Raw genomic sequence first — 14,759 nt, 5'->3', positions numbered from 1 at the left:
TCATGAAACTCTTGTTCAGGTTGTGCCACTTGGAAGATTACATTTGGTAGACAACTCCATCATCAGTGATACTTCTACAAGAAGAGGGAAAAAGAAATTGCTGTCAGAGCACCCTCAAAGCTTCCCCTCCCCAAAGTCTGACACATGTTACTTTCTAATGGAGAGTTAAATTGCAACTGGAACCGAAATCACTGCTACATGTATGGCTAAAGAAATGGGACAAATTCAGCAATTTTCTGCCTGGTGCCTGTTTGAAGAAGAATGCTGTACGAAGAGTTGATTTGGGGTGATATGTCTTGTGAATGATTATACTGGGTGGGCACAACATGGTGAGTGTGCAGTCAGAAGATTTGACACTAGATTAAGGAAGAATTCTTTTGTTCTTTTTTCCCTCTTATGTTTTTGGACCTGCACCGAGATTTGCTTATACATAATTTGCATGCTAACTAACTTCTGTGGTGGTATCTGAAGTATTGGAGATCGGTTTATACTTTAGACTGGCACAATGAATAGATATAAAAGCTGGGGAATGCAATTAACACTCCGGCTGATGGCAGGGGTGTTGTGGAGTTGCCAGCGATGTAGTCTTGGGTGTCTAACTCTAACCTGTATTTTCTCCAGATGTATCATAGTTCTATTAACTGTCAATTTTGGTTTTGTTTCACAGTTTTCGTATTATTTTGATGTAGTGTTAATTAATAGCATAAATTTCAGAATCTTGATGACATATTGTAAATGTAAACAAATATAGTCTTAACATTGCCTAAGCGATTGAAATTCCCATGTTGGTTTGCTCTATATGCACGTCTATTATTGACATAATTGCATATTTGTTTGGTAAATTCCCCTAGCTATAGAGACTTCCCTATATGAATATCCTTTCCTGACTCTGGCGACTTCTTCATTTATCCTTTGTAGTGTGTTATTATTGAAGTTGATTCCCTTGCTTTTACAGGATGGATAACGGTTAGACTAACTTAAAAGCATACTTCAAAAAGCAACCAAAAAGGAAGGGGCAAAACAAGAAGCTACTTTGGTTGTTAAGCTATGCCAATGATTAAATTAGAGCACCAATAACAGTAATATTAATATTACATTGCGATCAGTGTTTTAATCCAATTAAGCAATAGTTGTCTTTGAATAACATAAATAATATTCTTTCCTTGATTTAGGGTTAAGGGCTTAGGAACATTTTAAGTATCCACCAAACGTGCAGTAGGCTGCTTAGCTTGAAAGCCACGAGCGAGAAAGAACAATTATTGGTCGAATTCCTATCTTAAAACAATGCAAAGCCTTTTGCAAACACTGCCTGCTGCTGCTATTGTAGAACTCATACTATTTTGGACACCTTTGATTTCGATCTAATGGATAATGCTATTAATACAGATAGTACAAGCATACAACCTTGGCCAATTTCCCCCAGCACTAATGTCTCCCTACTAAACTATTTTCATGTCTGGTCCATCTTTTGCCTAACCATACCATACTGAAGTACTTGCTGTATATGTCTGGTCCATCTTCACCTAAACATGGTTTCTCTAACATGGGGCGACAGTATCATCCAGGAACTGGATGTGGCACTATCTGTAACTGTTCCCATTGGCTTCTCCTAGCAAATCAAAGTGATTTTTTTTTTTTGGGGTATTGTTTACATGCGAATGTGATTTCAAACAGTACAAAATACATGGACTTTTGAAAAGAAATTCTCTCATATATATTGACTAAAATGGAAATTAATTCACGAAAATGATCACTATTTTCATAAATCTTAATAGATTTTTACAATAGAATTATAATATCATTAATAGTTAAATATAAAATAATAATATTTATTATTATACAATGCAATGGGATTTTATTTACCACAATTGATAAGAGTATAAATTGATCACTTTTCTAAAAAAATAAGCCAAAAGATTAACCTCTAGCTTTTATCTTTATCTAATTTACTTACCATTCATAATCTATTTAAAATTAAATAGAACATTTGAGAAAATAAACTTATAATTTGTACAATATTGGCTAGAGCTTTTGGATTATCAGCGTGATGTAGACATGCAAGGCGAAATGAACTAGAACAATATTCCTAGCAATGCCAAACAAAATTAGCCATATACGTAGAGAGAGAGGAGTAAGATATTGTTTGACCAGACATTTCACCAAAGTGTAACGTGAATGGACTCTCATAGGTTTTTAAATTAACAAAAAAAAAATCTGTATATTCAAAGAAAGAAAATAAGAAAGAAAACGAAAGAAAACAAGTTTTAAGAGTCTTCCCTTGCCCCTCACCTAACACTACTGCTAGCCTTGCGTCGAAGGGACCAAACCCGAATGGCCAAAACTCAGAATATATTCGATTTCAAACCAGGGAAGCTTCGCCCTACGCGCTTACCCAACCCCGTAGACCTTTCGATTTTGAAAGAGGAAAACCTCCGCCCTACCATTATCTCCCAAGATAACTCGACATTCCCTGTTTTTTCTTGAGCAACTCTCGAGTAACTTTTTCTTTTAAGAGAATAAAGAAAATCTATAAACTGATAAACATGATTCCTTAAAAACGCACCCAATCTCTTTATCTCTCTCTTTTTTTTTAGTTTATTTCAATTTTTTTTCTTTCTCTCTTGGTTTCTTTCTTTTTTTTTTCTCCCCTGAAAAACAGAAAATTAGACCGAGAGAGAAAGAGACACAGACTCTCTTTTTGATTGATGGGTATTCTTTCAAATCTAAGAGGATCAAGAACCCAACAAGGGTTGGCCTTAACTGATGGGTCGCCACCTTCTGCATCTGTTTCCAACAAGAAAAAATGGTCAAACTTGATGCCTTTAGTTGTGGCCCTTGTGGTCATAGCTGAAATTGCGTTTCTTTGTCGTCTTGACATGGCAAAAAACGCAGCCTTTTTCGATTCATGGCCTGAGATGTTCTATAAATCTCCTCCTTCTGGTGAAGTAGAGGTTCTAGCGTTGAAAATTTGGGATTGAAGCTTTGGGCGGTGACCAGAACTCCCGTTACAGAGAGCTGTGAGGAGTGGCTCGAGAGAGAAGATGCCGTGGTTTATTCAAAGATTTTGGCAAGGATCCCATCTGGTTTTCCTGGCGCTGAGCAGTTTCCATCACTATTTCTTCTTTTTTTTTTTGGGGGGGGGGGGGTGGTTGGGGGGGCGCGGGGTTTAAATGATAGTACGATCAAGGTCCTGTTTTTTGGTCTTTGCAAGTTTGTTAGATAAGACAGCGCATAGAATTTTATTCTGATATTCTGTTCGGATTTTGAACCTTTGGCTATTAGGTTTGTGAATTTTTCAGATTGATTTGTTTGTGAAATTGTGAAGTTAGTGTAAGTGTTTATTTGCCCATTTTATCACAATTTGACAAAATCAATATAGGAAATATAAATAAGATAATGTTTATGTATTATTGCTTTCTGACTGAAGATCATATCTTCATATTTCTTAAGGCCAGAGGAGCTATCTTGGAAATCAGTCAACATATGAAAATACATCCTAGACCTCTCCCTCGATGTTGCTAATCTATTACATTAAGAGTTCAAATGATAGCGATGCTAGTTCAGTTTAAAGGTTCCTGTCATTTGGCATGTTTCCTGTATTGATGTTGCTTAGAATTTGAACTTCTTACTTGGCTTTGGGGAGTTTACTAAAGAAGGGTTGTATGTTTAATTGTGTATCCTTGTGTATCTCTGAGTTCCTCTTCATGGTATATAGGAATGGAAAACTTGTGCTGTGAGTTGTAAGTTTGGGTATGATCCCAGTAAGAAAATTGATGCTGCCTTTGGTTTGCCTCAACCACTTGGAGTAGCTAGTGTGCTGCGCTCAATGGAATCAGCTTCATATTATTCAGAGAATAATATTGCTCAGGCACGAGGGTGGGTAAGCACAATCTATAATGACTTAGTTGCATTTGAATCAGACAAATTTTGCACTAAATTTTGTGGGACTCTATGGACTCCATAACTGGTGTGATGCTTCAACATAGACATGTTTACAAGAATCTAGGCTCTTGAACATGGCTAGACGTGTGTCCCAATATTTTCGACTATATTTAACACATACTTCTAACATATTTATGTAAAGAATAACAGTTTGTAAGATTTCTGCAAAAAGTTCATTCAGTAATTCTACTAGTTTCCTTTGGTAATTAAGCTGGCTTCTCTTGTGGAATGTTGGGTGTAAATGGACTTGACTATTTCCCTCAAACTGTTGGACATGTGCCAATTATTTCATTGGATACTGTCCTACTAAGCTAGGGTCCAAAGTGGATTTTAGTTATGGGGGAATTCTTTTTAAAACTAACAGTTTCATTTTTTTTCCATTTGAATTAGGAGGGGTTATAATATTGTAATGACAACTAGCCTCTCATCAGATGTTCCTGTTGGTTATTTTTCATGGGCTGAGTATGACATCATGGCACCAGTGATGCCAAAGACTGAGACTGCTCTTGCAGCTGCTTTCATTTCTAACTGTGGTGCCCGCAACTTTCGTTTGGAAGCTCTTGTTGGGCTTGAAAATGCTAATATCAAGATAGATTCTTATGGTGGTTGCCATAGAAATCGTGATGGAAGAGGTGAGCTTGTTTGATGCTTTTTAATATTTAAACTAATTATATACTGATGTGCATTCTGATGTTAAACTATTGGAGTTTGATGTGATTTTCAAAATTATTAAATTTTATATTTTTTAATTTGTGGTATTTCCTATAGGAAATCTATAAGCGATCCTGTTTATCTTTTCTTCTAGTTTAAAACTTACCCTGCCTTTCTGAGCTCACCGGTTCTCTGTGCCTGAGGTTTCCCTTTATATTTCTTACCTGGGCAACTCAACCTGAAACTCTACAATGCACTGCTCTTATAATGATCATGGTTTCTCAAAAGATAGTGAGAGATCTTTAAAAGTTTTTCCAATGATATCTCTCTATTTAATGACACAACTGCATCCAACGTAGCATTTCTCCTCAATTATTGCGGTTACTCTTCATGAATTTGTTTTTGACTTCTTCATCTATTTTTTTTTTTAATTTTGTATGGATATGTTCAAAGATAGTACACATGCTGTATATATATATATCTATACATATGAGTTGGTCTGGATACCAATGCCAGGCCCCTTTTTTTTATTCAATTGCTATGCAAAAGTCATAGGTCATTTTAGCAAATGACTGGTTGGGGAAGATTGTTTTGCTCAAATGAGGAGAAGTTTAAAGAGTGGATTAGGACACAAACTTCAGCTACTATTTAATTGCCTGCCACCCCTTGCATGTGCTTGTACATTGTGGAGAGTAGTTTATGATATATTCAATGTAAATTTTGCAGTGGACAAAGTGGAAGCTCTGAAACGCTATAAGTTTAGCTTGGCTTTTGAAAACTCCAATGAGGAGGATTATGTCACTGAAAAATTTTTCCAGTCACTTGTTGCAGGTATGAACATGACTTCTCTGGCCCCTGTAACATTATGTTATGACAAAGGAGATAGACAGCAAATATATTTATTTTCAATCGTGGCTCCTTTTGATTGATGTTTCAAAACTCCATCCTACTTGAGTCTCTGCCACTCGACTTGGTGACAAATTGTACTTAAATGTCTCCATAGGGAATTAATTCTGGTTTTAGAATAAATGCAGAAAGTTTTGCCAAAAAATGGGAAACAAGTGGTATAACTAATTTCTGGCCAATTGTTGAGAAACAGGATCCAGAAAAATTATCATCTGGGCTGGAAAGACATTCGTATGTGTTTTTATTTTGAATTTGAATGTTTTGGTGCCATTTGATTTCAGTTTCATCATTTGATTGATTAACAGAACCGTTGAATTTTGTAGGAACTGTACCTGTTGTGGTTGGTGCGCCAAATATTGAAGATTTTGCTCCTTCTCCTGGTTCAATTTTACATATTAAGGAATTGGAGGATGTTCAGTTAGTTGCAAAAAGAATGAAGTACCTTGCAGAAAACCCTGATGCATACAATCAATCATTAAGGTGTGGCTCAACCGTTGGAATGAATATACCAATTTACCAGAAATTTGTTTTTTCATAGAATAGTTACACCCACCCCTCTCCCCTTCTTTCAAGGTTTCTATGATGGTTGGAGTTATATTTTGGTTTCTTCGTGAGGTGTCTTGTTGACAATGAGATATCCATGGATTAGGTGGAAGTATGAAGGCCCATCTGATTCATTCAAGGCCCTTGTGGATATGGCTGCGGTTCATTCATCATGCCGTCTCTGCATTCACTTGGCAACAGACATCCGGGAGAAAGAAGAAAAGAGCTCTGACGTCAAGAAACGCCCCTGCAAGTGTACCAGAGGATCAGAAACCGTGTATCATTTATATGTAAGAGAGCGAGGGAGGTTTGAGATGGATTCTATTTTCTTGAGGTAGGCCCTGTACTTTTTAACTATCCGTACATTTTTGCAGAACAATGGTATTGATTAATTTTATCCAGACTTGATTAGACTTTCTTTAAACAGAACAACCAATGGAGTAGTTGTTGAAATTATCTAGTGTTTCATTTGACCTTACATAACAATCATCTAGTGTTGTATGGCTATTTTATCTTTGATTTCTTCTGTCTTGTCAAGACTCATTCATCCTAAGCAGTTAAGCATAAGCTAATTTGCCAATCTGGCTACAGGTGGTAATTTTATCTCCACTTAGTGGAAGCAAATTTTAAATATTTCTTCTATTTTGAAACTCGAGAAAATCCTTATTTTTTCACATTGATGAGCAGGTCTGGCAATTTGACTCTAGAAGCCTTGGAGGCTGCAGTGCTTATGAGGTTCAAGTATCTGAAACACGTGCCTGTTTGGAAGGATGAAAGACCAGAAAGCATAAGAGGAGGGGATGAACTAAAAGTACACAGAATATATCCTGTTGGGTTGACTCAGAGACAGGCTTTATATACCTTCAAGTTCAAAGGGGATACTGATCTTAGGAGTTATATTGAAAACAACCCTTGTGCTAAGTTTGAAGTCATATTTGTCTAGATTGAAGGTTCCATTATCTCAACTTTTAGCACGGAATGGATTCCCAATTGCAGCACTATTTGCTGAAATTATTTCCTGGGAGGTCAAGGCAACCTCATGTGGGTTATTGCTTTCATCAAATGTTTCTTGTAAGAATCCCATGTTTTGTTTTACATCAATGAGCTGCTAGGTTTATAGGGAAGAACGTGATTAAAAGTTACTAATGGCTCAATTAGTGTTAGCTCACGACAGAATGCATCTGATATCTGACCCTTTTGAGTTAAGCTTCACAATTCTTCCAAGCATGCTTATGTTATTGGATAAAGTATTTTTGCTTCAGGTGTGTTACAGGGTCATTGTGTATATGGTACTTGTTCCTGCACAATCTCTTGCAGTAATAATACCTAGTTTGAATACTTACTGATGGAACAAATCTGGCTTTGTCGTTTGCATCTTTCCTTAACTTCAGAATATGCATTCACAAGATGTTTAGTTGAATACAAGTCGTGTACACAGTAAGTGACTATCTGAAGCTTCTGTAGGGTTGGGGCAGGGCAAGGCAAGGCAAGGCCTCACTAGGCCTGTAATCAGACAAATTTTATTGGGTCTTCTTTGTATCCTTATCTCTCTTCTTTTTATCCTTATCTCATGTTGTATGGGGAAGTGTGCCATGAAATGATGAAAACAATCCGGATGAACCTGCCCGGGATGGAAGATATGGGTAAACCTAATAGAATTTTATATTGGAGTGACGAGTGGCATCTTCGAAGAATGATCCTAGTTATCTTTCTGGGTGCTTACATGCTTCCAACCCTGTATAAATAGTACTGTAATATACAGTTTTCTGGACCCTGGATCTCCGCTGTTGCCTTAGCTCTTATAATACCACATAGTTTATTCAAAAAAGAAAAGCCTTGAAGCTTTCACCACCTTAATTCCAAATGAACCTAGAGCAAACGAGGCCAAGATACCGACAAACAACAAGGAATGCAGAACCATAGAAAGACAAATGTAAAATGTTGAATGAGTGACAAAGAAATCTGGGCCAAAAGTAGAAAAGCAACAAAAAATACAAATCATGGCAAGCAAGGGAGAGGAGAGGTCCAAAGGCAAAACATGAGGTGCGGTCGGATTCGTCAAAACCAGGGAAGTAGGATTGTTTGACTTAAGGCCACATGTTTATTTTCTATTGAGACCAAAACACAAAGGTTGATCTTTAACTTCTGGCGGCGAGTCAAGAAAGTGTGCCCTTTGGCTCAATTTAAAGGTTATGAACTAACAACTGGTTCAGGTTTCTTCTCCTCTCAGACGCTCATTCTTACTCTTTCCCTCCGCCCCTTCCCACTCAGTGGGTCACCCCTCACTCAATTTGCCAATACAAATTGCGACCTTTTTTCCCCATTTCTATGTTCATGAATCTGTGGGTTAGGAAAAATTTAAGGGTTTTGCCATGCCTTGTCGATTATGGTGAGATCATTGTTTACTTTTGCATTTATAAAATTCAGGTATGGTAATTTTATTATTTCAATGACACTAATTAGTCTACATCTTGATTCTAAGGTCAAAGCAAATCAAATTACGTGATAAAAATATTAAAAATGCTTTTTTAGTATTAAAAAAATCAATAAAATGTTTCATATCAACTAATCATGTGTTATGTTTTGATTTTATGTAATTATAAGTGTCAAAAAAAAAAAAAACCATTGGCGTAAACCGTGCGGTGTCCACACTTCAAATAAGGAGCAAAAGCCAATCAAAACTTGTTAAAGATTTATTAACCCAATATTCAACTCCAAAACTCATCCGGATACATGCACTACGACACGACCAGTGGAGATGGGAAGAACAAAGCCTGGTAATCACATGCCACATGTCGTGAATTCTCATATTAGCAAAATTTAGAAAGTCGAAGGTGGGGTGAGGTAATAGGTTGGCCGTTGAAGGTAATATTTAGTAATAAAAGTAGAAGACAAACCAGCGCCCATGGTACTAAACAAACTGACCCTTGACACCATCCAAAAGTCCCCTCTATTTCCCCACCAAGAAAAGAATAACCTCTGCTATTCTCCTAAGGTCCCCATCTTGCCATTACAAAAATGTCCAAACTCTTGTCTTCCTCCGCCAGAATTCTTGCTGTTTCAAACACGTTGTATCTCAGTTTCAACTTTTCGAATAACTATCCCAAATGTCTTCTTTTTCAGTTCGTTTCCTTGCACCACAAGCATTGCAGTCTACTTCCGCTTCCAGGCCTAAAACATGGGTTCTTGCCGCTCCGACGACGGCACCGGCATCGGTGGAAGTGGATGCAGGCAGGTTGGAGCCAAGAGTGGAAGAGAGAGATGGGTATTTTGTATTGAAAGAGAAGTTTAGAGAAGGTATCAACCCTCAAGAGAAAGTGAAGATCGGGAAAGAACCCCTGAAGCTTTTCATGGAAGGAGGGATTGAAGAACTTGCTAAGATGTCGATGGAGGAGATTGATAAGGATAAGACTACAAAGGATGACGTTGATGTCAGGCTTAAGTGGCTTGGTTTGTTCCATAGGAGGAAGCATCAGTGTTAGTTTTACTACTTAAGCTCTCTCTCTCTCTATTGCTTGATTTGGTTTTTGGTTTTTAATCTGAATCTTTTAGGCGTTCCTTTTTGAGGTTGAATGAGATTGGTTCCTTATAAGATTAGATATGTTTCTCTTTCTGATTATCCTTTTTCCCGAGTTTCATAAAAGTAACAATGAATTAGATTCCTTGGACCTTTCAGGGGAGGAAAAGCTGATTATTAATTGTTATAAGAAACCATGGAAATGGAATTTTCAAAAAGATCCTCTATTGTTCTCTTTGAGTTGATTTTTTATTTTTAAGAAAAAGATACCTATTTCTCTGTTTTGTCCATCTCTCGGTCTTTTCAACTCTAAAAAGAGTATTCATTGATTTGCTTACCAATCTTACAAAATTCCTCTTCTTCCTTGACGTATTATGAGATTTCAAGTAAATGTTAAACGGGGAATTAGGGAATTAAATGATTATAATGAGCACAATAAACTAAATTTAATCTTCTTAAAGTTTCCTCATATTTTTGGTGGCAGATGGTAGATTCATGATGAGACTGAAGCTACCAAATGGTGTAACAACAAGTGCTCAAACACGATATCTAGCTAGTGTAATAAGGAAATATGGGAAGGATGGGTGCGCTGACGTGACAACCAGGCAAAACTGGCAAATTCGGGGAGTGGTGCTGTCTGATGTGCCAGGAATTCTCAAGGGTCTTGAAGAAATAGGCTTGACTAGTCTGCAGAGTGGCATGGACAATGTCAGAAACCCTGTTGGCAATCCTCTTGCTGGCATTGATCCAGAAGAGATTGTCGATACCCGTCCTTACACCAACTTGCTATCCCAATTCATTACCGCCAATTCTCGTGGCAATCCAACAATCACTAACTTGTAAGTTTCTTAACACTGCCCTGATTTCTGGAAACCATGTTTCTGTCATTTGCTGAGGGAGATATTGAGGCTGATTTTGGACATTATGTTTTGTTTGAACAGGCCAAGGAAGTGGAATGTCTGTGTTGTGGGGTCTCATGATCTTTATGAACATCCCCACATCAATGATCTTGCTTACATGCCTGCCACAAAAGATGGACGTTTTGGGTTCAATTTACTGGTTGGTGGGTTCTTCAGTCCCAAGCGATGCGAAGAGGCCATTCCTCTTGATGCTTGGGTTTCGACCGATGATGTGATCCCGGTGTGTAAAGCTGTGTTAGAAGCCTATAGGGATCTTGGCAGTCGAGGTAACAGACAAAGGACGAGAATGATGTGGTTGATTGATGAACTAGTGAGCAACACTTCTTTCACAATTACTATTATGTTGGAACCTTGAGGTTGCATTATTTCCCCCTTTTTTTGTATTCAATTGTTTCCTGATCATTTGAAAAAATTTGTTAAAATGCAGGGCCTTGAAGTATTCAGATCAGAGATAGCCAAGAGAATGCCTCAAAAAGAGTTAGAAAGAGCATCTTCTGAAGATCTAGTTCAAAAGCAATGGGAAAGGAGGGACTATCTTGGTGTCCATCCTCAGAAACAAGAAGGCTTTAGCTATGTCGGTCTTCACATTCCTGTTGGTCGAGTCCAAGCATCTGACATGGATGAATTAGCTCGGTTAGCCGACGCATATGGCTCAGGCGAACTCAGGCTTACAGTGGAGCAAAACATCATAATTCCAAATGTTGAGAACTCGAAATTAGAAGCCTTGCTTAACGAGCCTCTATTGAAAGACAGGTTTTCACCGGAACCAAGTATTCTCATGAAAGGCTTAGTGGCTTGCACTGGAAACCAATTCTGTGGACAAGCCATTATTGAGACAAAGGCTAGAGCCTTGAAGGTGACTGAGGAGGTGGAAAGGTTAGTGTCAGTGACACGGCCGGTGAGGATGCACTGGACGGGCTGCCCTAATACCTGCGGACAGGTTCAAGTTGCTGATATTGGTTTCATGGGGTGCATGGCAAGGGATGAGAATGGGAAACCTTGCGAAGGGGCAGATGTGTTCCTGGGAGGGAGAATTGGTAGTGACTCGCATTTGGGACAACTTTATAAGAAGGCTGTTCCTTGTAAGAACTTGGTACCTGTAGTTGCTGACATTTTGGTGGAACACTTCGGAGCTGTCCGAAGAGAGAGGGAAGAAGCGGACGATTGATTCAATCAAGTTAGCTCATTGCTTCAAGATTTTTTGTTTTTTTTCCAGTTGGAGGACCTGAGTATTCTAAGCAATCCTTCGAGAAGAAAATGGAGCATTTTAAAAGATACTTGGAGGACTATTTTGGACAACTTTGATCCAATGGGATGACAAAGAGAACATCTCCTCTTTCTAACATGCTTTCTCCATTGGTGATGGGTTTTGTTAGATAATATATAACATTTTGATTACATGTATCGAAACAAAATTATTAGTAATATATTTTCGGTTGAATATTAGAGATGATAACGATTATACTTGTTTTTCATTGATTAATCTTTGATCATCCTGTTCTAGGAGCAATTAAGTTGCTTTCGGGCGAAAGATACACACCTTCACAGTTCACCCCAACTATCTAATGAAGCCATTCCCCTCATTTTTCAGACTTCCGACAAAGACTTTGAAGGAAGAAAGATTGGCCCTTTGCTAGGTTTAGCTTGGATGTATTCAGATTGCTCCATTAGTCCTTTGGGCTCTTGCTATGCTGCATATTAATGGGATACATGGATTGGGTTTGAGATGTCATATCACCCTACGCTTTTTGTTCTTTTATTGGACTCTTCTTGGCTCATGGGCTTTCTCTTTGGGTGGGATAAAAGGCCGAGAAAAGGCTTCCAAGTTTGAATTGCCAAGTAATTGTTATGGCCTTATGGGCTCACCCTAACAATGTCCTATCAAATGGATAGTGGTTAAAGCTTTGGGGGTTTCCCCCAAGAGACGAGAGGGGAGGGAATATACCTTCAATCAGGGAGAATGTGTTCTACAGGAAAGACAGTTTTGCCCAAATTTAAATTACATTGAGATTTCTAGAGGAATTACCGGAAAACCAAAAGTAATTGTAAAGTTTTTATAATGAGAGTAAAGTATATTCCTTACTATGAATATTAGATTTGGGAATCTGCTCATAGTTCTAACAATTATGTCTTGTGTGATTCTAAGCTACCACTGCAACACATGTTTTAACTTTCTAGTGGAATCTGGAGCCAGAAAATGTTTACATTTGCCCCCATTTTATCAGATACTAGCACGTAAAATCACAGTGGAGTCGTCCTGGCCAAGACAATAGCCTTGTAACAGCTACATATTCAAGATTGAATCTTCTAGTATAGTGCAAGAAAATTCGTAAAAGTATTATTAGAAATATGTAAGAAGGGAGTTGCTGCTGAGGTAAAAAAACCTGAAAACAAACCAAGAATTTGATATATAAATCCTTTCTGTAATTACTTTTAGCAAAATTTTCAGGGGAAAACCATTGCATACACTAGAAGGAAACCAACCAATCCCAAACTGCCCTTAAGCCTTCCAACCCATCAGAGATCATAAATTAGTGAATTCCGAGTGAAAGGCTGTACTTCTTATCAATCCAACTGGTTGGGGCAATGTCGACAAGGACATCAGATTCATATATTCAACCGATAACCCCACAATTTGCTTCCTTGCTCGATGAGTTAGAATCAAAGAGCTCACAAAATTGTCGAGTGCAGACCAATGGGAAAAAAGGAGCTGACCAGGAAAAGGAGCTCAGCCAATCTCTCAAACTTAAATGTACTCTAGGGGCCATGCAACGTGACCCTATACAAATAGGAGCCACAAAAAATGTAACCAGGCTGGCTTTACAGTTGAACATTTTGTAGAGAATCGGCCAGCGTTATTAAGAATGGACAACGACATGAAACCGATGAATCAGTGAAGTTATTGTTCCCCCGGAATCAGTCTTCCTGAGACACTGACGATTTCAGATGGCCATAGAAGTTGCTTTAGATACATGTATGTTGTCAAACTTAGATGTTTAATGTTAATCAATGGTGTTGGCCAGTTGGTCAACTAGTTTTGAATCAATGCTCCCAATGTTGGCTACATTCTTCGTTACATCACCATCTTATTTAATGCATATATACTAAATTTCCCACCACAAGGAAAGTACATGGAAAGTTCATTACTTCCTATATCCCATATCAATCCCTTTTTTTTTTATAAAAAAAAAAGAGTAAAGGGAAATATAGGGATTATCTATTTCTTTCTGTCTTTATATTAAAAGTGATTAAGTTAAATATTCTTAAAATTTTATCAAATTAACAATTTTATTTTATCTTATTCTTGAAATTTTTATCTTTATTAATTTAAATATGTTATTGAAATACAATTAACTACTATGAAAATTGAAAAAAAAAGAATTGACATAAAAATTAGAAGTAATACATACTTTATATGATAATTAATCAGCTCAGCTTTATTACTTGATTTGCTTCCATGTATTATTTCATATAATGGCTAAAAATTTTCAAATTACCTGATTTTTTTTTTTTACTTAACTAGAATCTCAAGCTAGAGAATAAACGCATTTTAATTGAAAGTTTTGTTTAATTAGCTCTATTACTTGATTTGCTTCCACCAATTTTCCATATACAAGAAAATTTTCAAAGTAGAACAATGCGGTTTATTTAGTTGGACCCTCAAGATAAGGAAATAAACACTTGTTACCTTGAAATTAAATTGCTTAACATATAGATTCAAGGGCAATCTAAGTTACTTTCTGTATGCTAATTAATTTCTCACTATTTCTAATTGTTTTTTCATGTTTCCATTGCTCTCTTTCATGTGCTGATTAAATATATCATTATATCTAATTACTTGTTAGTGCCTATAGTTTGGAACATAGTTATTTCGCACAAATTTTACAATCAAGATTAATTCAAATAAAAGTGCAAAGTAATCTTTATTATGAAAAAAATTACAAACTTAAACTAAAAATGTACAGTTTGTTTTTCTAAAAAAATAAACCCTAATCCACAAAAAAATTATTAATATTCAAAATTTTCAATTAGCTATAATGAAAATTGAAAAAAAATCTTATAGTACCACTTAATAATTAGAATTAATATTACTTGATAATTATAAACCGCTTCAGCTATCACTTAATTTGATTCCACTTATTCTTCCAGACCATTTGTTTTATTCAGTTGGAATTTCAAAGTTAGAAAGTAAATGCACGTTCGTGGAGTTCTTACTTAATATAAATTCAAAGGCAATTTAAGTCATCTTTTAGAGTTCTTTCTTAATATAAATTCAATGA

General features: G+C 36.8%; 3 protein-coding genes across 3 annotated transcripts in view; all 3 read left to right on the top strand.

The window, feature by feature from the left end:
* Nucleotides 1–446, top strand: part of LOC149527735 (uncharacterized) — a 2,511-nt gene extending 2,065 nt beyond the window's left edge. Inside the window, exon 3 of the mRNA XM_089785338.1 lies at nt 20–446. Coding sequence (XP_089641464.1) covers nt 20–169 — 150 coding nt within the window. The 3' untranslated portion in view covers nt 170–446. The remainder of the gene's footprint in view (nt 1–19) is intronic.
* Nucleotides 447–2,274: 1,828 nt separating this feature from the next.
* Nucleotides 2,275–7,303, top strand: FUT11 (fucosyltransferase 11). The gene is given in 8 exon segments (XM_089782617.1): nt 2,275–2,958; nt 2,961–3,103; nt 3,716–3,876; nt 4,333–4,574; nt 5,320–5,424; nt 5,823–5,979; nt 6,149–6,376; nt 6,730–7,303. Coding segments are annotated over 8 exon segments (1,545 nt in total). The 5' UTR covers nt 2,275–2,705; the 3' UTR covers nt 6,986–7,303.
* A 1,509-nt stretch (nt 7,304–8,812) lies between these two features.
* Nucleotides 8,813–11,992, top strand: NIR1 (nitrite reductase 1). The gene is made up of 4 exons (XM_021436772.2): nt 8,813–9,519; nt 10,044–10,398; nt 10,501–10,789; nt 10,907–11,992. The coding sequence occupies exons 1-4, from the start codon at nt 9,150–9,152 to the stop codon at nt 11,645–11,647; spliced, it is 1,755 nt and encodes a 584-aa protein (XP_021292447.1). The 5' UTR covers nt 8,813–9,149; the 3' UTR covers nt 11,648–11,992.
* The last annotated feature ends 2,767 nt before the right edge of the window (nt 11,993–14,759 follow it).

This window comes from Theobroma umbraticum, unplaced genomic scaffold, assembly GCF_002168275.2.
Source record: "Theobroma umbraticum cultivar Fairchild unplaced genomic scaffold, ASM216827v3 scaffold_30.0, whole genome shotgun sequence".
Classification (NCBI taxonomy): Eukaryota; Viridiplantae; Streptophyta; class Magnoliopsida; order Malvales; family Malvaceae; genus Theobroma; species Theobroma umbraticum.
Note: the sequence above shows the minus strand (reverse complement) of the source record. Positions and strands in the feature narration are given on the sequence as shown.